The 27,895-nt window shown below is 39.0% G+C and overlaps 4 protein-coding genes and 1 long non-coding RNA gene across 5 annotated transcripts; 3 read left to right on the plus strand and 2 right to left on the minus strand.

The window, feature by feature from the left end:
- The first annotated feature begins 718 nt into the window (after window positions 1–718).
- On the plus strand, window positions 719–11,791 carry LOC100142412 (intermembrane lipid transfer protein VPS13A). The gene is made up of 23 exons (XM_008202786.3): window positions 719–875; window positions 920–1,061; window positions 1,111–1,508; window positions 1,558–2,203; window positions 2,250–2,367; window positions 2,413–2,741; window positions 2,788–2,978; window positions 3,028–3,579; window positions 3,627–3,759; window positions 3,809–4,188; window positions 4,235–7,285; window positions 7,329–7,620; window positions 7,673–7,875; window positions 7,922–8,761; window positions 8,811–8,991; window positions 9,042–10,205; window positions 10,253–10,437; window positions 10,481–10,640; window positions 10,686–10,956; window positions 11,003–11,193; window positions 11,240–11,382; window positions 11,431–11,557; window positions 11,607–11,791. Exons 2-23 carry the CDS (start codon window positions 921–923, stop codon window positions 11,742–11,744), a joined length of 9,834 nt encoding a protein of 3,277 aa, XP_008201008.3. The 5' UTR covers window positions 719–875; window position 920; the 3' UTR covers window positions 11,745–11,791.
- Window positions 11,792–11,842: 51 nt separating this feature from the next.
- On the minus strand, window positions 11,843–27,808 carry LOC660584 (uncharacterized). The gene is made up of 11 exons (XM_966802.4): window positions 27,536–27,808; window positions 27,188–27,490; window positions 26,974–27,140; window positions 26,841–26,921; window positions 15,732–16,054; window positions 15,424–15,683; window positions 15,227–15,373; window positions 14,764–15,182; window positions 14,321–14,716; window positions 14,046–14,275; window positions 11,843–13,997 (listed from the first exon to the last, which is right to left on the minus strand). Exons 1-11 carry the CDS (start codon window positions 27,693–27,695, stop codon window positions 11,906–11,908), a joined length of 4,578 nt encoding a protein of 1,525 aa, XP_971895.3. The 5' UTR covers window positions 27,696–27,808; the 3' UTR covers window positions 11,843–11,905.
- On the plus strand, window positions 16,220–17,992 carry Cpap1-b (cuticular protein analogous to peritrophins 1-B). Its single transcript, NM_001168440.1, is given in 4 exon segments — window positions 16,220–16,283; window positions 17,310–17,495; window positions 17,599–17,833; window positions 17,884–17,992. Coding segments are annotated over 4 exon segments (594 nt in total).
- Window positions 16,583–17,313, minus strand: LOC107399238 (uncharacterized). Its single transcript, XR_010333925.1, has 3 exons — window positions 16,819–17,313; window positions 16,669–16,772; window positions 16,583–16,614 (listed from the first exon to the last, which is right to left on the minus strand). It is a non-coding gene; the product is annotated as an uncharacterized LOC107399238 (long non-coding RNA).
- On the plus strand, window positions 20,112–26,830 carry LOC660464 (uncharacterized). Its single transcript, XM_008202833.3, has 4 exons — window positions 20,112–20,280; window positions 24,715–25,781; window positions 26,202–26,416; window positions 26,462–26,830. The coding sequence occupies exons 1-4, from the start codon at window positions 20,241–20,243 to the stop codon at window positions 26,601–26,603; spliced, it is 1,464 nt and encodes a 487-aa protein (XP_008201055.2). The 5' UTR covers window positions 20,112–20,240; the 3' UTR covers window positions 26,604–26,830.
- Window positions 27,809–27,895: the final 87 nt, after the last annotated feature.

Below are 27,895 nucleotides of genomic sequence, written 5' to 3' on the forward strand. Positions count from 1 at the left end.
AAGCGAATAAATCTTTATTGCAAATTCTGTGTTGTAATTCCGTGCCTTCGATATAAAAACACCTATTTGTAAAATTTTCAAGGGCAACTTTGATCAATTAAAACAGAATGCTAAGATTTGGACCACAGAAATCTAAGGAAAAACAAGAGATTTAAAAAAGATTCAAATGCATTATCCCAAAAAATAACCTAATCTTAATCTCAAAACTCAGGATAAAATTTACAAGGACAATAAAAACAAAATGCTAACATTTAGACCCCGGCGCATCCACCAAAAAAAAAACGATTTTCTGCCGAAGCGAATAAATCTTTATTGCAAATTTTGTGTTTTAATTCCATGTCCTCGATATAAAAACCCCTGTCTATAAAATTTACAAGGGCAATTTTGATCGATTAAAACAGAATTCTAAGATTTGGACAACGGAAATTTAAGGAAAAACAAAAGATTTAAATGAAATTCAAATGAGTTGTCCCAAAGAATAACTTAATTTTGATGTCAAGACTCAGGATAAAATTTACAAGAACAATTTTGATCGATTAAAACAAAATGCTAACATTTGGACCCCGGCGCCTCCACCAAAAAGCCCGATTTTCTGTCGTCGCAAATAAATCTTTATTGCAAATTTTGTGTTTTAATTCCATGCCCTCGATAAAAAAACCCCTATCTACAAAATCAATTTTGTCGAACCGACGCGAAATATGTGCTCTGCACTTTCCAACCCCAAAACACGGCCGTCACAACGATATCGATTTAAAAGTGGGTGCCAAGCTGACGTAAGAGTTGCTTTCACAACTGCTAAACCAAACCATTCGACATTAAAAATCAGCCTAAATCAATAGTTTTCCCTGATATGATTTAAAAAAACACCTCGACAAGTAAGTGTTTAAGGAAGAAAACGACAATGTTAACCTAGTTTCAGGATGCTCGAAGGGGCCGTAGCGAGACTCCTGAATCATTTATTGGGCAAATATGTGGTGGACCTTGACACTGAAAACCTAAATGTTGGAATATTTTCAGGACATGTGCAGTTGACTGATTTGAAATTAAAAACAGAGGCTTTGGTTTGTGTGTTTATTTTACAAGAATTTGTGCCAAATTGCGGGTTTTTAGTACGAGTTAGGTCTTCCAATCGAAGTCAAAGCCGGCACTGTTGGAAAAATATGGCTGCAGATACCCTGGACGTGTCTGTGGAGCCAACCAGTTCTGGTCAACATCGAGGACTTGCACATTATTTGTGGTCCCTTGCTCTCAGACCAACCTTTCGATGCCGAAAAAAACAAACGGCTGATTCGAGCATTTAAGCGCAAAATTTTGGCTGATTTGGACACCGAAAGCCACATTATCGGCGGCCCCAACTCTTTTTCCGAACATTTAGTTACAAATATCTTGAATTGTTTGCAATTTAGTGTTACTAACGTCCACATCAGATACGAAGACGTAATTAGCTATAAAACGCCGATTTCGGCCGGTTTGTGCATTGGGAGTGTCACAGCGGAAACGACAAATAGGTTTACACCTAGGCTAGGTTTGCGGCAAGCTTTGATGACCAATTTTCAGTAAATGGAAGCCCAACAAACCTGAAACTAACAGCAACACATGCTACTACCTAGTCAAGCTTGAAACGCTGTCCGCTTACTGGAACTCGGACTCGAAATTGTCAAAGTGGAATCTACCCTCGGAATATTACGTTTGGAGGAACGCCATGTCGAACAGTTTGCAAAATTTTTCAATCAACGACGAGAATTTCGAATTTGTTCTGAAGCCAATGACGACTAAAATAAAAATAACGATGAACAAATCTAATATTGGAAATATCGGCAAATGTTTAATTGATGTGATAGTGCAAGACTGTAATTTACAAATTTCCAAGGAACAATACGACGCAATTTTGGCAGTAAGCGACTCCCTGAAACGTATTTTAATCAGTTGGGATTTCCTGGCCTCACGGCCGCACGAAACAATTTTAGGAAACACTAAAGCTTGGTGGAAGTACGCCTATTTTGCGGTTTTGGACCAAAGAATTCGCCCCTATTCTTGGAAAAAAATTAAAAATGTTAGAGATTATTACCGCGGATACGTGCAAACCTACAAGCAGATTATTCTGAATCCGAACGATACGGAATTGAAGCTAGATTTGCAAAAATATGAAGACAATTTATCCGTTATTAATGTTGTGATAGCAAGGCAACATGCACGCCTTTTGGTAGTACCATTTTTCTGGAAGAATTTTAATTAAAATGGGGTTTTAGGTGCAATCGCGTAGTTTAAGCGAGAAAAATTTCTGGTCAATGTTACCCTCACCTGAACGTACTTTGCTGTGTAAAAAAATCGGGTTCTACGATAAAAACTGTGACCAGTTACAGATAGGTAAATGATGGGCATTTCTACAGATTTTTTTAATAGGAATTGTAGATCAACAGTATAATCTACGAATGGGTAATTTTAGCTTGTCGCTGACACACGATTCCAAAGAAATTTTTCTTCTAACTCTAACTCAGACGAATTTCAACTTCCACCCAAATCAATTGGAAGACACTTTTAAGGCACTGGTTAAAATCGAGGGCTTGATTTTGGAAGGTTCAAACGAAGACGAACAATTAATCTCGATCCTGGCCTCCGAGCATCTTAGTACAAGTCCGGCGTATTTTTTTAAAGCAGAATTGGAAAAAATGCCGACAAATTCAAACGCTTCACATAAATTGAATCTAGCTTTAGATTCGGTCGAGTGTTTGTATAACCAAGTAAGTGGCCGATTTGGCCGTCACAAATAAAAATCGCTTGCTTCAGCAATTTTTCGACGACCTTTCCAAGTGGCTAGATAACGAATACTTGACACAAACGTCCCTTTTCAGCGAAATTAATGACTGCCCACAGACAATACGTAGTTTCTTCGACGAAAAGTTGCAACAAAAGTGGGACTTGACCCTTAGTATTAAAATCCCGTTCATGGTGATACCCGAATTCGGGTCTTTCCTAAAGTACGTCCAAATTTCGCACGAAAAAAAAAACGTAATTATTTAATTTCAGAGCAGATAATATTCTAGTCGTGGATTTAGGCCGTTATTTAGTCACGACGGAACTTTGCCAAAATAGTGACTTAATCGAAAACGCGACTCAAATGGAAATGGAAGAACAGCTCTACTCGAAATACCACATCGAATGCACCGACATGCAGGTCCTTTTTTGCCAAAACTCCGACAACTGGAAGGACGAAAGGAAGGAAAAAGACACCGACTTGCACATAATCCCCAAAACGGCCTTTTCCGCCACGTACGCCTGTTGCACTCGAATCGAAAAAACCATCCCGAGATATAAATTCAACATCAATTTCCCCACCCTTAAATTGAATTTATCGGAGCGGAAAAGCGGCCAAATCCTCAAGTTTTTCACAAACAATGGGAACTACCTAGAAAGGGGGAAGCCAAACCCGCGACCAGAAACCGATTTTTATGAACACAAAATCATCCAAAGCTACAATCTCAAGTATTTGTCCAGTGTCGAGTCAAAGGTTTCGATCAAGGACAATTTCATCAAAATTAAGCGAGGGAAAGTCGACAAGAACCAACTGAATAAAATCGAGTAAGAATCACCGGTTTTGTGGGCAAACTGTTATTGTACTTTCACAGGAAATGTGCCGATAATGTTAAAAAAGAGGACATGAACGAGGCTTGGGCCCGCTACGTGGATTTGCCCGGCTTAGAGGACAATATTTCGCCCAATAACAACATAACAGTGCTCCTTAGATTCATCATCAATGAAGTAACGTTCAATTTGTTTTGTACCCTCGTGTTCAAGTGAATACTTGTAGTTCACTCTTGTCTTCTCAAGATCAAGCGATAGTACCGACCGCCAGTACCTAATGTTCCGACTCGGGCTTTTGACCACAGATGTGGCCCTAATGACTTATGGGCCAGCTTACCAAATCTCAGTCAACAGTGTTTTACTAACGGATAAATTGCACACAACACCCAGTGGACAATATTTGGATTTAGTCCATAGCCCATTTCCCAGCACTGTTGACGTTATCACAATCCTGTACAGGAAAGTTAGCGCGAGTTGTCCCGACTTTTGGAGCCACTTTCACGGTGTTGAGACCTCACTAGTGGCCGACTTCGGAACCATCCACTTGTTACTCCACCAGGAAGCTATTCATACCCTCGTCAAATACTCGAATTATTTGTTCAATAAGTAAGTCACAAAAACGTAGCTCCTGTACTTGATACTTTATTTCCAGACTTAAACTACAAACGCCTTTGTCAATCCGTGACGCTGCGTTGAAATCGTTGAAATTGATCAATAATGTCTTGCATCAGCAACCAGTGACTCCCGTTCCTCCAGGATCGGTCAAATTCTCTCATTCGGCGAGATTCGCAGATGTGAACGTTCGAGTGTGTGACTCTGATTTTGACATCATCAACATACAGTTATCAGGACTCGAAATGGATTTCCTGTTCAGGGCTAACGAGCGATTTGTGTTCAGGTCATACTTGAGTAACATTAACGTGGAGCACTTGTCCGAAGTCACACTTTATAGTAAAGTGTTATCAACCGATGAGGATAAAGTTTTCGAGCTCAAATACGTCCGACATGCCTCTCACATTAACCAGAATGAGATTTCAAACCGGGAGGAGATGACCACTGGCGGCAGTTTCAAGTTCCAACTCGGACAAATCCACCTAACTCTCTTGTATAAATTAATAGTGCAAATCCAACGATTTGTCACAAATTTGGAGGCCGTCCCTTACATAAATAACATAATAGAGTACCTCTACAATGCTGTAACTACAGTCACTGACACACTAAAAGCCAACACAAAAATCCACCTTGCGATAAACGTCTGTGGCCCGATCCTGCTCTTCCCCCAGAAATCCTCATCCCCCAATGTAATGATAATCGACACTGGCGAACTCCACGTGGAGAACTTCTTCAAGGAGTACAACAGCGACACCATGGAGAACATTTTGATCAAATGGACCGGCACCACGATCACTCGGGGCGTAATGACCCTAATACCGTCCCTCGAAATGCAGGAAACCCTAATCGAGCCAATAAACCTCAACTTCGACATCAAACGTTACACGAATATCAAAAGCGCGCAGAAGTTCTGGGACATCGACGGGGCTCTGGACCCCATCCAGGTCACCCTCGGCCAAAGAGACATCTCCACGATCTTATCAATCTACAAAGACAACATTGGCGAGGGCAAAATCGTCGACCTTTTCCCCGTCCAGATCAAATCGCCCCTCACTTCCGCAATCACCGACGAGACGGTTAAAACCCTCGAGGCGTTTTTCTGCGAACCTAAGCAGAAAAACATAGTCGCGAAATTTTCGCTCGACGAAATCACGTTGTTGCTGTTTTTCGATTCAGGGGAGTTGCTAAGTTCGCCGATTCGTGACTTGAACCACGGCTTGTGCAAGTTTAAAGTGTCGGAAGTTAACACAACTTTCACGATTTATACTGACGGGAGTCTGGATGGGAAATTGTCGGCTGATGGGATTCTGGTTGAGGAGATCGGGCCCGATGCCAACATTTACGATAAGAGGATTCTCCAGTCGCCGGTTGATGATAACAAGAATAATAACTGTAATATTACGATAAATCGGGCCCCGATTGTGGATATCACGTTCCATCAGAACAAATCGGGGGATAATTCGGCCGATGTGATCATTGGCAGGTTGAGTTTGAGTTTGTCGGTGCCGTTCTGCGAGAAACTGGCCCTTTTTGTGCTTGAGTGTCTTCCGAAGGACAATTCCGACATCGGGATTGTGAATCACGGCTATGAGTGTGACACGCATGAGGAGAAAGAATACGCAGCGAGTCTCACAATTTCGCTGAGGATTAACAAGCCGGAGTTTATATTCGTTGTGGAGACCACGTCCAACAAAAAACGCTATTTCATCACCCACACTGAAATTTTGTCAGACTATTCCAGACACGGAAATCGGCTAAACCTAGTCGTGTCTTTATCAGGACTACATTCTCTCTTTTACGACATTGGCGTGCAATCTAACGAGCCTTACGTCATACTGAAACAGTGCGATGTTGAATTTTCCAAGTGTTATTCCGAAGAGAAAGGCAAGAAAATCATCGCGTCCATATCCTCGGTCTACGTGCAGATTTGCAGCCGAGTCGTCCACTCCCTAAGCGACATCCTGAACGACATCTCCGAACACTTCAAAGTGCCTGAGCTTGAACCCCGAGACGCTGTTACCAAACTCGAGGAAGAGCTATGGGAGTCGAAAAAAATGGACGATTTCGTGCAACCAAAACCCGACTCAACTCTCGATAACAAACTAGTGGCCAAAGAAGTCGAATTGCATGAAATCCTCCTCGTCCCGAAATTCGACATTGTGCTGATTTTCGAACTGGAGGACACGCAAGTGCTTCTGGTGAAGTCAACAATGGAGGTGACGGTCTACGACTGGTCCTCGCTCCTAAACTGCACGTGCGAGGTGACAATCCAAGCCAATTACTTCAACGAGAACCTGCAAGTTTGGGAGCCGGTGGTCGACCCCGTGGTCATAGACGAGAAGGAGTACAGACCATGGGACGTCCTGGTCAAGATTTTCCAGGATAAGTCGTTGCCCATGTTGAGCAGTCTGGACCAAAAGTCGCGGAACGCCACCCGGGAGAAGAAAAGTACGCCCACCACGACCGAAGACGAGGATTCGGGAGAGGACATGATGTACCTCGAGCCGATCAACCCGCTCCACAACCGCCACAACAGGAGGGTCAAGACAAGTCTCTCCACATTTCTGGACGACTCGGATTCGGAAAATGAGGACGGGGCGATGGAAAAACTCGCCGCCGCGATTTCAGACCTATTCACCGGCGATTGGAACGAAAGCGAAGACAGTGACTACATCCACTCGAGCGACAACGAAGACGATTCGGACGACAATGTCAAAAGGAAATCACAAGACGATAAAATGAGCCAATTTGCGAGCTACACGAAATCGACTTATGTCCTGATTGACGCAAAGGAAGTCCTAAATGTGACCATAACCCCGACTTTTCTCAAAGTTATGAACGAACTTTTAACCATCTACTCGAACAAAACCCTCTCGGTGATCACCAACAAGAAAACGATCAACCTAACGAACGACATTGGCCCGCAATCGAAAGTCGAGCTCTATGAGAAGAAAAGTGTAGAGAGTTACGAGGAGGACGCGCTGATTTGCGTCAAAACCTTCGAAAACCAGGACTCTGTGCCCAACAGTCCCAGCAAAAGCGTTTACTACGTCTCGGATTTTTCAGAGGACGTGAATGAGGATAAAGACAGGTGATTTCGTATTTTAATGATTTACATGACGTGGTTATTTTAGCACGCAAGGGGATGTGTTTAAGGCCGACTTGGAGAACAATTACGACTTTGCGACCATGTCGAGCCTGCAGTTCCCCTCAGAAACGACTCCGCAACTGTACGACAAAATCAACGCTCATTTTATGCGAGTTTTCATCCCGAATTGTACCCCTATTCAGACGAATTGTTCGAAACGAGCTTGGCAAAAGCTTATGAGACTGCACTCGACTATCCCAGGCCAGAAGTACTACCTTGCCGCCAAACACACGATAAGCAAATCGGGCAGAAACGTTGTCATAAGCTCGCCGTTACAAGTTAGTAGAACGATTCACTTTGATGACTTTCATTAATTTTGGTTGCCCACAGATCAAAAACGAGACTTGTTTTGCCTTGAGTGTCTTATACCAACCGTCGGTTTTGCAACAGTTGAATTTAGAGCCGGTGGGCGACGTCACAAATCCCTTTGAGACAACTATGAGGATTGCAGTTTTGGAAGCGCACGAGCATTACAATGTGCCGCTCTATATCGCCTACCATTGCAAGCTTTTTATCCAACCAGCTTATGCCGAGTGCGTTCATTTTCCCAATTCTTGCAATTTTAAAGTGCGATTTTAGGGGACATTACACCTCCGACTGTGGAATTTGGTGGAAGGATTTAGCCACGGAGCTCGACATCGCGCATAATTTGCACTGCAGGCCGCGAACTGACTCAAATTTGGAGGTTTTTTCGTTGCGGGTGATGCTGACCCGAAACTTGGACATACCAAACTCTCAAGCGCACACTGTTCCGAACTATGTCATACATTTATTGCCCCCGTTAATTTTCCATAATTACCTCCCTTACTCGCTCGAAGTCGAAAATGTCGGCTTGAAACAACTGATTAAAATCGAACCCGGGGAGAAAAAGAGTGTCTACTCGTTGGATTTGTCCAAAGATCAGAAACTACTAATCCGAGTCAAGTATAATTTACTCACTTGGAGCGGAATTTTGAATTTTACAACGTACCTCGACGAAAAAATCGTAGTTTTGTCGTCAGACAGTAAAGAAATCAAACACTTGGCCATCAACACCAAAACGGATCGCGAGGGAAGCTGTAACATGTTTTTTTACACCCCGTACTGGATTATTAACAAAATTGGATTGCCGTTACAAATCAAAGCCTCAGCGACGAACACAGTCTATGACAGTAACTCCGAAGATATCCTTCTTTTCACGTATAAAAGACACGGAAAGCAAACTTTGAGCGTGAAAGTTTACGACTCGAATTGGTCAAACGAATTCGGGCTAGAGTGTGCCGGAACCACCGGTTTAATAATTTGCAAGGACAACGAACGAAAGAAGAAATATTTGTTCTTTTTGTCCATCAAACTGTCACAAATGTGTCCAAGATTGACGAAAATCGTTACTCTTTTGCCCACTTTTCTCATCACCAATAACACTAACAAAAAATTGAGGTGCGAACTGAACTTTTCAAAAAACGAACAAGAAAAATTTGTTTTTCAGATTTATGGAACACAATGAGAAAACCGATCTCTGGATCGACTTGGAGTCGTCCCAAACTGTGACTTTCTGGCCTGAAACCTCCTCAATGCAAATGTACGTCAAATACAGGGACAGTAAAGTGATTTCGCAGGCTTTTAATTTCGCAACTCCGAATTCAACAGTCCTCCGTATGGATAAGGGAGTAATTACTTGTATTTTAATTTCGTAACACTGTTAACAATTTTTTTTCAGGGAGCTTTGAAAGTTGAAGTTACGGGAGGCATAAGTGACTCATTCCGTGTCACGTTTTACGAGTATAAGCCAGGCGACGCCCCCGTTTTGGTCAAAAACTACTGTCCCGACCTATTTTTGAAGATCCAGCAGCAGGACCAAAGCCAGGTCACTTTGCTCAGCCCTTACAATTCCCTCTTGTACACTTGGGATGACCCAACAAGGATCAGGAAGCTGGCTTGGAACGTTTACAACAATAAAGGAGCAGGATTTGTCCTTGACATTTGCAAGGACTCACACGGAGAGGAGAAAATTCTCTTCCACAGCGTCACACCCACCACTAGTGTGACCATTTCGTCGAGCGAGGACTCGGATAGTTCCGACAGTGTTAAAACAACAATGAATAAAAAAGTCCGAAGGGACAAAATCGTGATTTACTGGCTTTGCTACGCCGACGGGCTTCAAAGAACGCTGCTCTTCACCCAAGAATCGCGGATTTATAACACGGTTTTGAAACACTATTTTTTGGAACATTGCGACTTGGAGTGTTTAGTCTCGCTCTGCGGTGTCGGAGTTTCCCTTTTCACGTCCGAAAATGCGAAAAAAGAGCACGTTTATGGCTCGCTTGTTGACAGTCCGGCCATTTGGGAAGTGAACGTTGGCCATAAATGGAAAACTCTGACTTTGGAATTGGCTTCGTGGATCGAGGATAAGTACAAGTTGCATTACAAGAAATGCCAGTTGCGGGATTACATACACATCGATTTTGAAAAAATGTACATGTTGAAGCCTTTCTTCGCCGAATTGAAACGCACGTACACGCCTGCGGTTTATCTCCAGTACAGGAAGTCCAAAAATTACAATCATTTCAATTTCAAACTAAACACACTGCAGATTGATAACAAGGTCAATAATACGATTGTTTTGTACCCACTTCCAGGGAATGTCACAAAAGGATTGAACTCTTTCATCGACGTCAATGTTTTGAAGTGTTTGGCGAAAGATTGCGATATTTACAGACACATCAAAGTCAATATTAAGGATTTCTATTTGAACATCGAAAACGATTTGTTTGTGGATATTCGGGAACTTTTGGTGCAGTATAAAAAGTTTTATGATGAGACTAATATTTCGTACGTTAATGATATCAAGTCAATCCAAGATTTGACTCTTGTGCGGTCTAAAGTAAGCCCATAATACAATACAAAACAACATTCAAAAAATAATTTTAGGATCCCCAAACTGGTCGAAGTTTGATCGAATATTTAAGTGTGAGCAGCTTCGAAATCCAGTTACACATCTCTAATAAAACACAATTGATTTTAAAAAGCAGCAAACTGCCTTTGTGCAAAATTTTGGACTATTTGTTTCCCATAAACATTTCGCCCTATATGCCTCTGGAAGGCGTCCTTCAAAAGTAATACACACACCCGCCCTCGATTTTTCCTAAATTCGTGCAGGGTTTCAGCTATCGAACAAACCAATCTCTGCGACCACCTCTCCACATGTCTGGAAAACCTACTCCAACAAATAATAGCGCAATTTCTGCAACAGTACTATTCCCACGTCCTCGGTTTGCAGGTTTTGGTCAACACCTTCGCCATCCAACCTGCGATTTTGGTAAGAGACTTGGGTGCGGAAAATGTGACTTTCTCTCGCTTTCAGTACCCGCAAATCGATTTGGAAAAAATGTCAAACACGGTTTTGTACGGCTCGAGATGTCTTTTGAGTCACATTAACATGTCTCCCGCGGCTTTAGAAGCTTGCGTTGTCGATATTTTCGCTCATCAAACGATTGAAAATATTCAGAGGATCCGGAGACACGGCTCGTACCAAAAGTCGGAGGTGGTACCGAAAATCATAACTACGTCTTGTCGCAACTTCCACACCGGGGTTCCAAACGCATTGAACCAATTGATTGTGAGAAAACAAAACGGTACGAGAATTATTTATTTTGTTTCAAGTGTGAGAGTAATTTTTAGCTGGGATTAATTGTGACGGCGAAATGTTCTTCAGAACGACCGGAAAAGCGCTGTTTTCCCTCATGACGCGTCACCCTGACGAGAAAAGTGACAGTGTCGAAGTGGCCAAAGAGGCCTTGAGACGAGCCTCGATTTTAGGGGAACCGATTCGGATTCAGCAACGTCTTACCAGATATTACAACCGATATTTGGTACTTGTCGCACTTTTTTGTGGAATTTTATTTAAGTGGTTTGTAGGGCCTTAAACCGTTGTCAGTGTACGAATCTATGGGACAGTATTTGCTAGAAACTGTTGCTAATTCTAGATTTATGAAAGACACCTACTGGTCGCATGCTTCGATTGATAGAAGCGGCAAATCAGTTTTGATAGTTTCGCTACAGTAAAATGCGCAAAAACGTAAAGAAAATCAATTGATTTGGTGTTTTAGGCACGTTGTACGAATAAATAAGTGCCGGCTTTGGGGACCGTGGGATGTTGAGTGGGCTATAGACTTGGATGATATTTTATCGATGCCAAAAATTACGTCTACCGAGCTTGTCTTTAATATGAGACAGGTAAAAAATGGGTGTGATCATGTACGTGAAAATATACTTTTGTTTATAGAGCGAAAATAATACGAGAGAATTGTTGTTGACTATCAGCGGTGATAAAGAAATGCTAACTTGGATCCACGAAAAAATTGAGCAAGCTATTATAGTTAGTATGGAAGATAAATCCTGGCCCGTTGCTGAAAATCCATAATGTTACATGTATTTTCTGTAAATGCTATTAGAGAAATATTCACAAAACTGTCGCACTTTTATTACCTTCCGAGCATAAAGGTTAATCAAACAACTATGAAATACAAAACTTAATTTTATTCAATACAAAAACATAAACACAAATTCAGTCTCTGAAAAAACTTATAACATTTTAGCATAACCAATATCAAGAATATTCTGATAACACAACTTCTTTTTCTCATACAAGTGCACGCGTAATGGATTTTCTGCGAGAATTTTAACAGAAATCAATTTCCCGCATAAATTCTTCAGACTAAGCAAGACAAAATCGGCTTGTGAATTCTGAGCAATTTCGATGTTCACAGCGGCTATACGAGTCTTGACGGGCACATTTAGCCACTCTGTCCGCGTCTCTTTAACGCTAGATGTTGGGACCATTTTAATGTCACCATAATCGACAAAAAATACTCTCACGTAGCCCGAATGCAGCTCATCAACTCCGTAAACGAAGGCACGTAACCACTGGTCCTTTTCCGGGCATAAACAAACGCAAGGTTTGTTTAATTTGAACTCTTGCATTAACGCTTGATCGTCAATTCCCTCTTCAATGTCCGCGTTTAGCATCAAAAGCTCGGAATTGTCCTCAACCTTATCTTTACTGAGGACAACTTCCAGCTTACTGTTAAACTTGAATACGTTCAAGACGTACATTTTCACTTTATCACTCGTCGTGCTTTTGAGCGGAACATAAAAGTATTTCAAGGAAGTGTCTTCATCCTCCTCTTCCTTTTCCTCACTTTCTTCAGCTTCAAAATCGGGGTTTTGCAAAACCGCCTGGCTCTGGTGCCTCACCGCATGTGGGCACCTCTGAACTATGAGATCGTTGAGACTTAAACCGTTGTCTACGTAGATTTCCCCTAATGGAAAATCACCGCTCCAGTCTTTGATAACCACCTTTATATTATCAGTAACGATCGAGAGCCAAACGTTGAGGTCTTCAGGGGTCCAGTCACCGAAGTTAGACCAAACATCGTACAACTTTATCTTGTAGAGTAAAGGGGGAACGTCGGGACACAGCAAATATTTCGTGAGTTTGTCTCCAGTGACATTGTGTTCGCTCCCAAAGTCGATCATTTCGACACAGAACTCGTCACTGCCGGCAACTTCCAAAATGGTACCTCTGTACCACCTCTGCTCCCAACGAATTGAACACATATCGCCCACAGCCCACGTAACACCCTGACTAGGTTCCATGCTGTTCATCTTTGATGTAATTTTCTCCTCCAAATCATAGTACGAGCTTTGTAACATGTCGTCCCGCACCGACAAAGCCCCTTCACTGTCTATACACACCAAAAACGCCTCGAAACACTCACAGTCGGGCTTGAGAAGTGGAGGCCACGTTTTCTGCTCAGTTATCATCAACTCATCCTCCTCACACATAATATCGTTCCAATCCGTCTTCTGCTTCACCTCCACCTCCACCTCACTCTCGCTACTACTCTCACTCTCAATCTCTTCCTTTTGTTCGACCACGTTTCTACCAGAACCCACCGAAAAGGCGACTCCGCTCTCAATCAGCGCTTGATTTATCGAAATGTAGCGCACTTTGGCCGGTTCTAAAGCCATGGCAGGTGTGGTCAAGCAGTACCACATCGCCACACCCACCAACTTCAACTCACGATTCGACTCGATTTTTTTAACGTAGATTGTCTTGTACTTGTGGAAAATCTTTTCCAACATTTCGTTGGCCATATTTGACCATTTGCCGGGATCTCCGGCCGGTTTTACGTTCGTTAGACGGCATTTCCAGACGAAACACCGGGCCTTTTTGAAATACGAATCTTGAACGAAGACCATTGCTTTAGGAACTTTTAATTCCCTAGCGTGGTCGTACAACCACACGGTGAAAACGTCATTTTTGGTTGGGGATCTAATCATTGCGCGATAGTAAGTATGACGCAGTGGGTCAAACACAACGCACAAATCGTCCTTCCGCCACTTATTTTTGGTTTTTCGAGAGCCGCCGTAATGAATTTGCAGCTCCTTGTGCATCTCATCGTCTTCTTCCTTGTGCTTTAGCAGCTTCACGTAGATCAAGTCGGGGCTCTCGCAGCGAAGCACCTTCACATTGACGCGCAACCCGGACACTAAGTGAATATCGTCTTCGTTTTCCATGAGGATATCTTCAGCTTTCTTCACCATTTGGGACGCGAAGTCGTCGTCTTCGCATTGCTCATCCAGCGAGTTCGGCCAATAGACTGTCATAGACCTGCAAAACACCGACGTAACACGCACCTGTCGGTAAAGTAGAACTTACAAGTTTCCGGTTGACATGGCATGGTTTTCCTCGACTAAAAGGGAGTTTACGCAAATATCAGCAGCCGGGCGAGGGTGAAACAAAACCACTTCCAGCGGTTGGGTTTTACTCACAACCATTCGTAACCGATCGTCTTCAGCGATATTTTTACGAAGGAAACTAATCGCGTCCGAAGTCCACGTTGGTGCGGTTTCGAGTTTCCCAACGTCGGCGAGTTTCACAATAATACCCTTCAAAGAATGTTATTTTTTTCTACAACCGTTGGTCACAAATACCTGGCACTCCATTTTGATAAAATCTTCGTCCAATTGCCGAATTTCGGACCAGGGAACAACAATGTATTTGCCCCAATCGACGAAATAAACCTCCACTGTTTTTTTACCAATATCAACGGCCATGATTTTGGCCCGGTGCCAGTTACCGTGAGTTTTATCAACGTGCCGTATTACCACATTCGAGCCTTCTGACGGAATGCACGAAATTGTGGGCTGGTCCTTGTAAAACTTCTCCATTTCCATTTTCAATCTCTCGATAAAAACACAATTTTCGACCAATTGGACACAAATATGAAACGGATCTCGGACATGTGTTACAACCACAGTTTCCTCTTGTCCAACACTAAACTGTTTACTGTTTTCGAAAAACTGCAAATTACTGGCGAGGATGTTACTCTACAAATCCGAATTAATAAAAAATGAAATGCAAAACCGCAAATTACTTTGATTTCGTACACAGGGTGAACATTTTTCGCTAATAAATCTCGGACCGAGACTAAACCGCCACTTGAAGTGGACACATACAAGTCGACTTCCACTGGCCCTCTGTTTTGTTTGTCCGAGACGTAGTGAACGTACAATTCTTTATCATCGATGATTTTTGAAAGTTCCAAATGTGCGTTCGCGTCAAACTCCGTGTTATCGGGATTTGTCAACTTGCATTCTTGGGCCCACGAAGGCCGTTTCATTGTACGGACATCCAAATGTTTGAATTTATCAGCGGTCACTTTTTGAGTATTTCCATAATCGACAAAATAAACTTTATAGAGACGTTCTGTCCCAGTGTTGTAAATCTCCAAAAGTCTACCGCGGCGCCAACGAGACGCGTTTTTAGTGACATATAAGACGCCGTAAACAGCACCTGTAACACACAGTTGTGCAGACGCCGAAAAAAATGTCACTAACCAATTCTGAATTCGTTCTCAGGTATTTTCTGCGAAATCCTCTTTCCAATAATGTTGTTAATTGTCCGCAAAGAATCGAGGGCCGTATATTTCTGTATGTAAAAGCTGTTCAAATCGTTTATGTGTGTGACAACAACACGAATCACAGCTATAAAAAACATAAATAAAAATCAAGAAAAATTGTCGAATCGAAACCACCTTGAGTGGGTTTCCTTTCGGGTTTTTTCAAAACTTCTCTCTCGGCATAATGACTAGACGAGTGTATGTCTTCAACACTTTCCTTCTTGGTATCAACGTCTGAGATCGTGGATTCACTTTTACGTCTTATTGCTTCAAGCATGTATTTTTCCTCAGCGCAGCTCCAATCATCAATCGGCAGTAAACTGTACTCGATGGTATTAATTGTCCTCAAAGTGACACTTTCCTCAATATCGTCAAACAAACTTTCCGCTTGAAACCTTAAAAAATGAGTTACTCAAAAAGAGAACACTCCCTGAGACTCTCACTCGATCGGACGCAACGCTCCCTGATCCGAAACAAGTCTACAAGGCAAATTTCTAACATTTTGCACTTCTTCGTAAAGTGCCTTAACGTTAAGTTGCATCGAATCCACCAATTCGCAGTATTTCAAAATTTGAGTTATTCGAGAAATACTAGCATTAAGGGTTTCGTTTACGACATGTAAATCCGCCACGCCTGGTTTCATTTCGGGGAGTCTTTTTTTCAGGCTGAATTCGGCAAAATGGAGCTTGGCATGTAAGCCGTAAAAGTAATTTTGTATTTCATATTCGAGATCTTTCGAGTCGAGTTTTTCCAAGTCTTTCACTTTCTGGAACAAGGGAGGAAAAGTTGGGAAAACATATTACATTTGCATGATGTGAAGAATGCCGCGGAGAGGCAAGGTGACTGTTAAGAGAAGAGAAGACGATTGCTAACTACAGGACAGTCGTTCGCGAGATGCCGATACAATAATAGTAGCGCAAAACTTTCTAAAATGAATTATTTAACGTGCGTTTTACACACTGTGATAGTAATTTTAGGATATTTTCTTATTACAGGTGAGTACCCACGATAACGGTAACATTTCAAACGTTTTGAGGAGATAAATTAGTGTGACTCCAGCGAGAAAGTTATTTTAACAATACCAAAGACTTGTGTTTTTATTACAACATAATGTGAGTTACGTAAAATGTAAATAAAAAATAAACACACTTGGGAAGATTTTATTTACTTTTTTTCATTTTTAAAAATATACACCTATGGGATTATGACTTAAGTCAAAGCCACGTGTGAGTTAAGTTTTGATAGATTAACATGATTGTTGTCGATGTCCTTATTCCATATTTCGAACTCAATGTTAGCTTAAAGAATCATTGTGTTCGTAGCAACCTTAAGAGAAAAAATCCTGATTTGAGGTTTTCATGTAAAACCACAATATATTACGGTCAGTGAGTTAATACTCCCATGAATGCTTTAATCAAACCTTCCATTTCGTAATCATCGGTGCATTCAATTATTATGTTAGAGAATTTTTTCATGCCGACACTCTACAGAATATCAAATTAACATGTAATTGGTGAGCAGGGCGAGTACCTATTGTCTACGAGCTGTAACCCGATTTGTATTAGGAAACTCGCATTTATTTACGCAATGATGAAACTTTATTTGAATGAAATGCGATTTGACAATGAATTTAGGAGACTGTGTTTGCATAAACCACTGCAAAAACATCGATAAAAGCCAATAATCGTAAATCAAGCAATTTATTGTTGTTTCTCGAAATGAAACAAATATTTTTGACATTGAGACGAACTATAATTTATTTTTATCTATGAACAGAAATAACAAAATCGTGATTTTTTAAAAATTACGTCTTGCCACGAAAATAGCAAATTTATTATTTCTTACTCACTATAATTACAAGACGTTCACCTTGAACCTAACAAAACAATAATTACAAATTCATATAATTATAAATTTTCGATCAAAACAGGAAAAATCAAACGAAAGCGTTCGCATCTGCGACTTTCACATTCACACATTCTCGATTTTCATTATCTGTAAGTTTGTGTATTTTTTCTCAGACGGTTTCGAGCAAAAATCCAGCGTGAAAAAAGCTCGAGCGTCGGCCCCACCGCCTGACGAACCTTCGAACAACGTCGGGAGCGAATACGACGAAAGAAACAACGCACTGGATACAAAATACGTCCCTCCGGGCTTCGTCAGCCCTTCAGTACTCGAGTACTTGGAACTAGGAAAATCAATTCCTGGTAATTAGCAATGAATTTATTTCTGTTACGATCATTGAGCATTTACACACTTTCACTACTTTCGATAACTTTCGGTGGTGTATTATTGGTTGCCTGGTTGCAGGACGTCCTGGAACCGATTATCCCATCCTAGGAAGGGTTCCATACACGAATTTCTATTGCGATGAACAACCGTATCCCGGATTTTACGCTGATGAAGAGACAAGATGCCAAACATGGCATTATTGTGACATCGATGGTCGACAAACGACATTCTTGTGTCCCAATGGTACCCAATTTAGTCAATTAGTGTTCGTTTGTGATTGGTGGTTCAATGTACGATGTGACTTAAGCTCAAAGTAGGTGTTTGATTACTGTAATTATTTTTTCTATGAATCTGTTGTTACAGATTGTATGTCATCAATAGCAGGTTGTATGGACGGCCGAAATTAGACCCGACACGGCCGCATCGGACCATCACGAAGCAATTATTAGAAGAAATTTTTAACGATGAATGAACTGTGATGGCTTTAAGTTTTTGTATTGAATCATTTTAGTCATAAAAATAGTGTAGCAATAAAACTAATAATAATTAAGACGTACTTCTTGTATAAAATGTAGATAGTTTATTATTTAAATTTAGCAATAAATATTTTAAATAGTTGAAAAATGGGTTGAGGCCATTTCCTTTTTAATTTTCGAAATTAATATTAATTACCGGCGGAATGACCTAAAGCATCAGCATAATGTATGAATAAATGAAACGTTTACGCTTCAGAAACGGAATTAATTTCATCTAAAGAAAGGAATAATTTAAAGAAATTGCATATAATCCAATTACTAATTATACTTTGATCTTGAAACGGTAACTCAAACGAAGTCAAGGCCACGAAACAACAAACTAATTACGAAATACACAATAAAAAATTTGAAAACCGGTCGCAATTAATTTAGTTTAGATGAATAATAACCAAAAGGGTTTGTAAAATAATTACTTAATTAAATAAGACGCGTAACGAGCAAACCTTCATAACCATAATGCTTGCGGTCAGAACGAATTTCCATTTAATGAGAAAACTCAATTTCGCTTATAACTTGATCTATTTGTATTTTGTAATTAACGGTCAACAACAGTGATGTAGAAATGTGCATAGCAACCTATCGAGTTTAAATTGCTTTTTCGTTGCGTTTCCTCTAATGTTACGTTTACTCTTCGATTGAAAACTGTACGAACTTAACCGACATTAATAATTCATTTCCTGCACTGTTTACGTGCATACGTTCTCCTAAAGTGATATAAAAGCAGGAAACTATTAATTTGCAAGATAGCACTATCGTTTTTCACGTAATGGTCAATCGGAGATTTTACATAGAAAGAAGTCTATTACACAACCAAGTGATGAGAAGAGAGCCACTCGATGGACCTGCCTTTATCACTTTCACCGCTTCAACTCGAAATTTTGATTTGAAAAGGTAAACAAATGCCGACAGATGTTTAAAAAAGTATCGACTCTCCATTTTTTTAATTGTGCTCACTTGAGAAAGTGGCCATAAATCCGGTCCTCTGTTTTGATAGAAAATAATCTTTGTATAAATAATTACTTGTGAAAAAAGTGGATTCTCCATCGGCAATCAAACTGTGCATGAATTCAAACAATACGCTGATTTCTAATGCAAAACCGGTACGATATTAAACTTGTCGACTCCGGGGAAATTACAGAAAATCTAGGATCGAATTGACACCGCCACCGGATTATAAATACATCATTGTCATAACATAATCATATTCACCACCACACGGGGCGGTAAAACCAATTCGTCGGGCACGTTTTCCACCACCGACAAACATGCATCTCTTTTAAATACCGTATTGAAATTACACACAAACAAATTGATTTGATGTATTGATTCTGGGAATAAAAGTGTCACGTTTGAGCTTAATTCCAAAACAGAAAAAAGTGCGTTATTTCTCCCAGGTAACAATATTGAGAAATTTTTACACGTTCCTTGAATAAATTTAAAAACGAAATGAGAAAACCCACAACAAGAAGAATACTTAAAAATTCATTCTGGCTTGTTAATATTCTGAGAATAGAATTTTAAACAATGCGGTGCGAACATTTTTTGGAAGTAATCCTGACTGATGTAACATTTTCGTACAAATAATTATATAAAAAATACCTATAGTATGTTAATTACTTTAATTACATTCTTGCGAAACACCTCTGATTTCTATTGTACCTGTCTATGTACCAGAAGCTCAAATTTCGTATTGCCTCGGTCTATTAATAAACAAGAATCTTAAAATTTCCTTTTGTTGGCAAATCAAAAACCCGGGCATAATTTTATTACACCGGAAAAAATTCTCAAAATGTCAATCCAGTTTTGAGAGAAGGTATCCGAATTAAAAAATTATGTAAAATACATTACACAATATGTAACATGTCTGGTGGTGTAAGAGGCGACGGTCGGTTTTTGCAAAATATATAAAAAATGTTTTATTATTTTTTAATCGCGGCCTTCACAAGGTAACAGTTCAGCAACCGGTAGAGGAACATCTCGGCCATCGATGACATTGCCCGATATTTTCACTTACAAGTGGGGGCTCCTTGGAGCACTTTTGCTACCACAGAACCACTTTCAAGACATAATATTCGTCTTTGAGACCGTCGCCGGTGCTTGATGCAGCTATGCACTTGTGAGAGTGACATGGTGCCAGTGCTAGTGCTACAATTTCCCAAAAATAATTTTCTGGATGATTGAAAAATGATCAGAATTGCTATTTTATTTCTGACAGTGCTTTCAGGTAAGGATTTTTTCATTCATCCAAGAGAAATCGAAACATCTTGAACTCGAGGAGCCAAAATTAAAAACGAATTAATTTATTTGTAAACAACCGACCTAGTTTGTTACTTTTTCTAGTAAGGAAGTGAATCGTGAGAATTGTTAAAGTGTCTAAAGTAGCAATTAAATAAAGCGAAAATCTGTAATTAAAACCGATTAGTTTTTTACCAAAATCGCTCGAAGCGCATCTGTTTTGATCATCATCACGTTGTGTGTGTTCCCTTGAGAGATAATTCAAAAAGTTTTACATAGTTAATTCGACGTAATTAATGCAGACGCATCGATTCAAAATTAACGGTTCGTCGAATAAATGTTTTAAATGCAATTTTATTCAACTTGATAACCTAAAAAATAAAATTTATACAATACGCTCACGCTTCAGTAAATAATTAACAAAAGCGGAGTATTCAGTTGTATAATTTCATAAATAATTATTGCCTACATGGTTTATTACATTTTTCAGTCGCTGATTTATCAAACTTGTGAGAAAATTATGAACAATACCGACAATTGGTATTACCGAAAAGCTCTGAATGGAAAAGTTACAAAACATCTCCATTCACCACTTGATATTTATTCCGGTCACGATAAAAATTGTGACAGGTTTTTTGATTGTATCCCACACAAAATTATGCACAAGGTAAAACAACCTTTTAATTAGCAGATTATTCCATAATGGGTTTTACTTTTTCTTACAAAAGTGGAACAAAACGCAAAAATGCAGCGCTTTTAAATGACCACCAATTGACACAGATCGCTCCAGGGTTAAAATTATTTAAAAAATTACATAAAATTACGAGTAATTAAGTCAAAGTTCTACATGCAGTGATTGAACCAATAAACCATAAAATCATAAACTCTAATGGGAAATTTAATTGCTGTTTATTACCTGTGGGGCTGTGGGTTTTTAAACAGAAGTGGTTAAATTAGATCTGGACTTATATAAACGCACCCAATCATTATAAAGTTAGCAACAAAAATAAACGGTAATCACCCACTCGCATGATGACAGTTTCTGTCTCATTTAACAGAATTGGAATTTCTTTTTATTTTCTCTTATAAAATTATGTCATTAAGTAAATTGTCTCAAACGTCTCACATTTCATCCTTACGTGATTCCTTCGTAACGAAACATCAAAGTAAAAGGCGATTTATACAGAGTCTCAATAAAAACTACAAAATCTAATTGAATAAAAAATCAAAAATTTTGATTAGTTTTCACAAGTTGAAATGAGTATTGTTTATCGATAGAAAAGGTATGAACCTAGAAAGTCTCGGCCGATTCAAGGCGCTTTTTTGCGTACATTCCGGATGTAAAAATTTTGAAAATGAAGTTTCGTAATAAATACCGCCTTGAATTTAGCCTTGCACTATAACTGGGTACTTTTCTACCGCATTAAAAACTCGATTTTAATCCGTATTACGGAAACTGCAATACATCCGTCAGATGCAAGTGGAAACACGAATGCATTTTAGTAAATCCTGCGAACATGACTTGCGGCGCTTTCAAAACACACACACACAGGTAAATAATGTTCAAATAAACATAAATAGATGGGCTCAACCGCACGATTCTCGGATGAACGGACAATAAATTGCGCTCAGTGAAAAAGTTTATTCATATTCCTAAACACAGTGGAATAGAATTTAATTGAATCTTTAACAAGCGACTTAACCCACAATCATTATTTTAATTGCGTTAATTAGAATATAATTCGTTAAATTGTTAACCTTCACCCGCTTTGTTAAACTTTCTTCCAAAGAAAAATGTTATTGTCGCTTTCTGACGGAAGAATTTCACAACAAAGGAAAATTCATAATATGTAAATTATTTTTATTAAAAGTGGTAACGTAACATTGTTCTTATCAATTAACTCTTAGTAGGTAATAATTATAGTTAAAAAAATGTTGCATTGTATATAAATAAAACAATAAAAATGTGCGTACGACAAACACCACAAAAAATTCCCACAATTACTTAATTAGAAACTGTTTATCATTCAAAAAGACAATTGTAGCTTGTCTTTTCGGAAATTCTATTGTTCGGTATACGAAAATAATTTTAAAGGGAGAAAACGATCAAAGCAACTACAAACCAGCAGTTCTGCCACCTAATTGCTAATTAGAGGATATGCACCTATACAAACTTTATCAATCTGAAACGTAATAACAGAAACTTCCACTCCAACAACTCACAATATGCAATATAAAATTCTTAAAAACTAATTTATTAACTTGCAAAGTGCAAGTCTCGTCATTAAAATACTTTTCCAATAAAACTTCCAACAAATTTATTTCTTTGATATTAGTTATCTAATACAGCATCCAAATTTCACTCGATACGAAAATTATTCACATTTCATTTACATAACATTCGATCGAATTACTTAAAAGCGTAACGATCCCGATACTTGTTTCTTCATTTTTTTTTTCGCAAAACAAGTACTAATTAAATGTTCCACAAGTTTCCAAGTGTGAACAGAAACGGTGATGCATAAAGAGCATTACATAAATTCATTCCTCTCTCGCGGACTAACAGCTTGACCGCGTACACAATTACTGATTTCTGTTAATTTCAACAAAAAGTTTTATTTCGATGGCGAAGACACAAAATCAATAAGCACCAACCCTCGCTTGCAATTTACAGTTCGTAATAGAATTTAAACAATGTGGTCGGGTGACGGTTCGTAATTTACTCTGATTTGAAGAACGACGGAATAATCACATCCGCTAAATCGTTCACAGTATAACACAAATTTCGAAAAAAATTCGGAGCCATCAATCACACGCCAACGAGATACCAAAACTGTGTCAACAGTTTACTTTCTAAAAGTGCTGCTTAATTACGGGCAAATAAAACTGTCTCAATACGCACCGTAATAGTTTTTCAAATCAAACTTAATTCAATTTACCGGGAAAAATTAAAAATAGCATTGTTCCGACTAGTGATTAATAACCGGTAATTATAGGATAGTGAGTCTATTATTAGTTTCAATTCTCTTAATCAAGTCATTCATAAAGGCAAGATCCTGAAATAGACACTTATGCAACTCGGGAAGAAAAGGTTGTGTTTCTACCCAAGTGGTACAATAGAAAATTATATCATGTCGAGACTAATAAGCTAGATAAATAAAACATAAATTCATATTTTTTTACCCATTAGCTGGCAAATATGGAAGTATTTATTATGTCTCTTTGGTAATCAATAAGTCATTTTCAGAATCTTTATAAGAACATAATGCATATGAAAACAATAAGTCTAAATTATAATTAACACGAATGTTGTAAGCAAGGTTTCTTACCTAATTGTTTAGAAAAAGTACATACGAAAGCAACACTTTTCGTCAGTTGTAATGAAAATTTGGTAATATTTTGATTCATGGTGACAATAAAAAGTGTCAAAAGAAATTACTTAATGCATATTATACAATCAAAAATCAATTTATTATTATAATACGAAGTATGTGTCATTTCAATTTTTTTTATATTTCCAAATAAATAAAAAAATACATAAAACATCCATATTATAATAATTATTACTACAACATAAATAACAAATTTTGGAAATAAAAAAGGTTTAAAAAACATTAAAATTTTAAACTGAGTGCGTGCAAATATTGCTATATGGCACGACATTCTTGTTGAGTAATGCTTACAAAATTACAATTCTGACAATACAAAAAATGAAAACAAAAGAACCAATTTTAAATAAAACATAAACAGCAGTCATAAATTTTAAAAATTGTTCGACCCACACCCCGGCAGACAAGGTCATGGTGTGGAATCGTGCCTCCGTTTATGTCAAAATCCTGCTAATTAATTTAAGTAATGTTTCTCCCAAGGCTACTTATGCAACCGATTCTCTTTCAAAAGGAAGCGAACTAAGCATTAACAATCTATTTGTTTTTTGTATACCAACTGTCTAATGAACGAGTTTGAATTATAGGAAATCTTAAAAACGCCACACGGAGTCTTATTCTTTGTTTACGTGATACACTTTCACCAACATATCGGTCGTCCTTCACAGTTCATGATTCCCGTTGATGACTTTTAGATTGGCGTGATTTGATTATTTTTGTAGTTCACGTTCAGAATTATCGATATCCGTGTCTTAATTTCCATAATAGCTTAATTGCGCGAGAGAAATAAAAACGTACCAAATTACGGAAACCTCAAGGCTAAAAAATGTCTAAATTAGACAAAACTTAAATATTTTTATCACGGACCGAAATACGCAATGAAGCATTAAAAACGATGAAAATTTTGCTTTCACTGAGATGTGTATCGACATTCTGTACAGCTCCCGAGAGAAAGGAAGTCATGAAATTTACATGTACTTATCTAGATCCCGGTGATGTAATAAACGATACATTTAACTTGAGTAACACTGTTGCAGCATTCCCTGATTTACTACACGGCATTACGACCATACACCATGACAAACCCGAAGAGTCAAATATTCCCAAAATGGCTTCGAAAATGACAACAAATCCCGAAACTGTTGAACGTCACAAAAGACTCCTACCTTATATGAACTACTACATTAGTAACAATCAAAAATTCACGCCATTCCTTGAAAGCAACGCTTTACCCGGCCCTTTCATCCCCATCAAACCCACGCAAAAATACCTCCCCGAACCTGAAAAAACCTCAAGCCCTAACTATGCCCTAATCTACGATACCTTAAGCCAGCTTAAAATGAGACAAAGGTACCATCAAAATCTCCGCTACTTTGAGCAACCACGTATTAAAACAGTCATAGAAACGTACACTCCTTCAAACATAGACATCGAAGCGGATACGAGAAAATACAGACCGATACCAAATGACTCACACTACAAGATTTATAAACCACAAGTAGACTACGTGCTCGATCGACCGTTAATTAGTTATCAACCACAACCTAAACCTTTCTTCGGCGATAAAATAATCTACCAAAAGCCACAACCACAAACTGAAACCCCTATCATTTACATCGAAACCACCCCAAAACCACCTCAAGTCAATACAATCGTCGACGATAAGTACGTCGCTCAAAAATTCGTGCCAGTGCAACAATATTACAACGTCCCAACTGAAAACACAAACATACTCGCAAAAATCCTCAAACAATTGCAAAACTCCAACGCTCTACCTCAAACCCTCACAACGCATAATATAGACAACAGCATTAAAACTCTGGTGAAGATTTTGAACGGTTTGAGGAAACAACAAGGTTTGAAAACGAAACCCATTGTTGTCGTGGACGAGAACAGTTCAGAGGAGGAAGTTGAAGAGGAGGAAAAACCCACTTACGCTCCGGGAACGATAACGCAAACTTTTCCCGCCAATACTGTGGATGGCGGGACTCCGGGACGCCCCGGGATTGATTATCCGGCGCTTTCGACCATACCTCAGACAAGTTTTAATTGCAAGACGCAGAGGTATAAGGGGTTCTTTGGGGACCCCCACACCAACTGCCAAGTAAGCCAACAAATTTTCACTCCTTTAGCCGAAAAAATTTTGTGGAGTACCCCAAAGTATTATAATTAACATGGTTAAAAATACAGAAAAGTAAGAAAGTTGTAGAAAATTTAATTCACTAGAAAAAAAGCTTCAGCGTTCAAAAACGTTTAAAGATGTTCAAGCAAAGTATTCCTTTCATTTTTACCGCTGCCGTATGAATTTTTTTATTATTTCTCTCTTAATTAAAATAAATTTTTGCGGTAATTAAGTGGCTCTTAACCCGCCACAAAAACTAAATAGATTATAAAAACCCCATAAACTTTCACGACATTTAGTTGAAAAAAATCTGCGGTCACAGTGAACTTGTCCCCGTTTTCCTTTTATGACATTTCACGTTGCAACCATTTAAAACTCTCAAACAATAAATTCCTGCTCCAGGTCTGGCACTACTGCGACTTAAACGGAGGTCAAGCCTCATTTTTGTGTCCCAACGGAACGATTTTCAGTCAAGTTGCTCTCACTTGTGACTGGTGGTATAACGTAAAATGTTCATCAACGACACAACTTTACGTTTTAAACGAAAGACTTTACAAATATATTTTGCCACTAGCACCGAAATTTCCGGAGGATTATAGTGGACCTCTTGTGGACAGGTAAAAATTTAATTGTCAGTCGTGATAAAAATGTGGTTGTTTCAGGTATCTTGCACTTAAGTTCCAGGAAATGGAAGAGAAGATGAAAAATGAGAAGAAGAAAAAAGAGGATAAGAGTGAAGAAAAGGACGATTCTGACCAGTTGCAAGATATTAACAATGAAAAGGCCAAATCTGAGGAAAGCTAGACTGGGATAATTTGTTTTATTTTTTATATTGCCATAGTTAGTTTAATTTATTGTTAAGAGGTTGTTGATTGTTTTCTAGTCAATTATATCACAACTTATTTATTACAGATGGAAATATTTTTTGACCACTTATTTACTATTTTATTTTTATATAATTGTCTAGATTAAGACACTCAACTATGTTGTTACTTTATGCTTGTGGTATTTAATAAATTTGTTTGCAATGATTTCACTTACCTTTCGCGAAGACAAAAGTTGTCCCAAAATCACTTCCATATCATATTTGAATTTGTTTAAATTCTCTATTTCTTCCTGAGACTATTAAAAAAAACAATAAATACAATCATACAATGAGGAAAAAACAACTCACCAGTTTACACAATCTTTTTGAAGTATGACCATTATGATAATCAAGAAAACAGTAACTACAATATAAATCCTCGCACTGCTCACACTGAATGTTAATTAACTGTGTTGGGTGTTCCTTGCACTTATCAAACGTAAACTCAGCTAGAGATTCGTCAGTGTCTGATTGAACTAAAAACTGATTTATAGAAACTGAATAAACTAACCGATATTCCTACTATCATCAAAATCAAAATCAGACAAGTCGGGTGGTTTTTGCCCCCCGGTGACCCCAGTTGACACAAAATTGAACTGTTTCCTACCATGGGGGCGATTCTTCTCCCACAACAAGTGCCCAATTAGGGCAAAATGTGGCGGAAACAGCTCATGGAACTTATCAACTTTGCCCTTCGGTGCTGTAAACGCTTCCTTGCAAATGGGGCACGCCGTGTTGTTCAACACACACAGCCTCCTAATGCAGTCTTCACAAACAGTGTGTTTGCAAGGAAGAATCAGGGGCACTTTGGTAGTATCGACCCGTTCTAAAATCACAGTTTCAAAGCTGCAAACTGGCTTATTGGACTTACTGATATAATCAAACTGTATTCTACAACGGGGGCATTTCTCGTAAGACAATTCTGGGGGCGCCTTTACAGTCTTCACAGCGACATTTGCAGCAGAAGGGCTCTCGCTGTTACCCGAGCTGGTCGACATCTCGGGCGTGGCACAATTTAACGCAACATTCATGAAAATATCAAATTTCTGTTGTGATAATAATCCAAACACGATTTTTCACAAGTTTGCAAACGCCGCATAGGACAGGATGCGCATGCGCAGAAGCTAATACGCATGCGCAGGTTTTTTTAATTTGAGTTTGTATGATTTGAATTTGGGCGGGTTTTTTTCAACCCACGTTAGCAAATTGAGATAAAAACGAGAATAAAACC

This window comes from Tribolium castaneum, chromosome 4, assembly GCF_031307605.1.
Source record: "Tribolium castaneum strain GA2 chromosome 4, icTriCast1.1, whole genome shotgun sequence".
Taxonomy (NCBI): domain Eukaryota; kingdom Metazoa; phylum Arthropoda; class Insecta; order Coleoptera; family Tenebrionidae; genus Tribolium; species Tribolium castaneum.

What these genes read in the sequence shown, in the direction of transcription:
- LOC100142412 (XM_008202786.3), top strand. Translation starts at nt 921, where the DNA reads ATGCTCGAAGGGGCCGTAGCGAGACTCCTGAATCATTTATTGGGCAAA. An exon ending in CTGTGACCAGTTACAGATAG is followed by an intron (nt 2,368 to 2,412) that starts GTAAATGATGGG and finishes TAGGAATTGTAG; the next exon opens with ATCAACAGTATAATCTACGA. An exon ending in GTGAATGAGGATAAAGACAG is followed by an intron (nt 7,286 to 7,328) that starts GTGATTTCGTAT and finishes TGGTTATTTTAG; the next exon opens with CACGCAAGGGGATGTGTTTA.
- LOC660464 (XM_008202833.3), top strand. Translation starts at nt 20,241, where the DNA reads ATGATCAGAATTGCTATTTTATTTCTGACAGTGCTTTCAG. An exon ending in ATTTCTGACAGTGCTTTCAG is followed by an intron (nt 20,281 to 24,714) that starts GTAAGGATTTTT and finishes ACACTGTTGCAG; the next exon opens with CATTCCCTGATTTACTACAC. An exon ending in ACCCCCACACCAACTGCCAA is followed by an intron (nt 25,782 to 26,201) that starts GTAAGCCAACAA and finishes TTCCTGCTCCAG; the next exon opens with GTCTGGCACTACTGCGACTT.
- LOC660584 (XM_966802.4), bottom strand. Translation starts at nt 27,695, where the DNA reads ATGAATGTTGCGTTAAATTGTGCCACGCCCGAGATGTCGACCAGCTCG. An exon ending in AATACAGTTTGATTATATCA is followed by an intron (nt 27,491 to 27,535) that starts GTAAGTCCAATA and finishes CTGTGATTTTAG; the next exon opens with AACGGGTCGATACTACCAAA. An exon ending in CGAAAGGAAACCCACTCAAG is followed by an intron (nt 15,374 to 15,423) that starts GTGGTTTCGATT and finishes TGTTTTTTATAG; the next exon opens with CTGTGATTCGTGTTGTTGTC.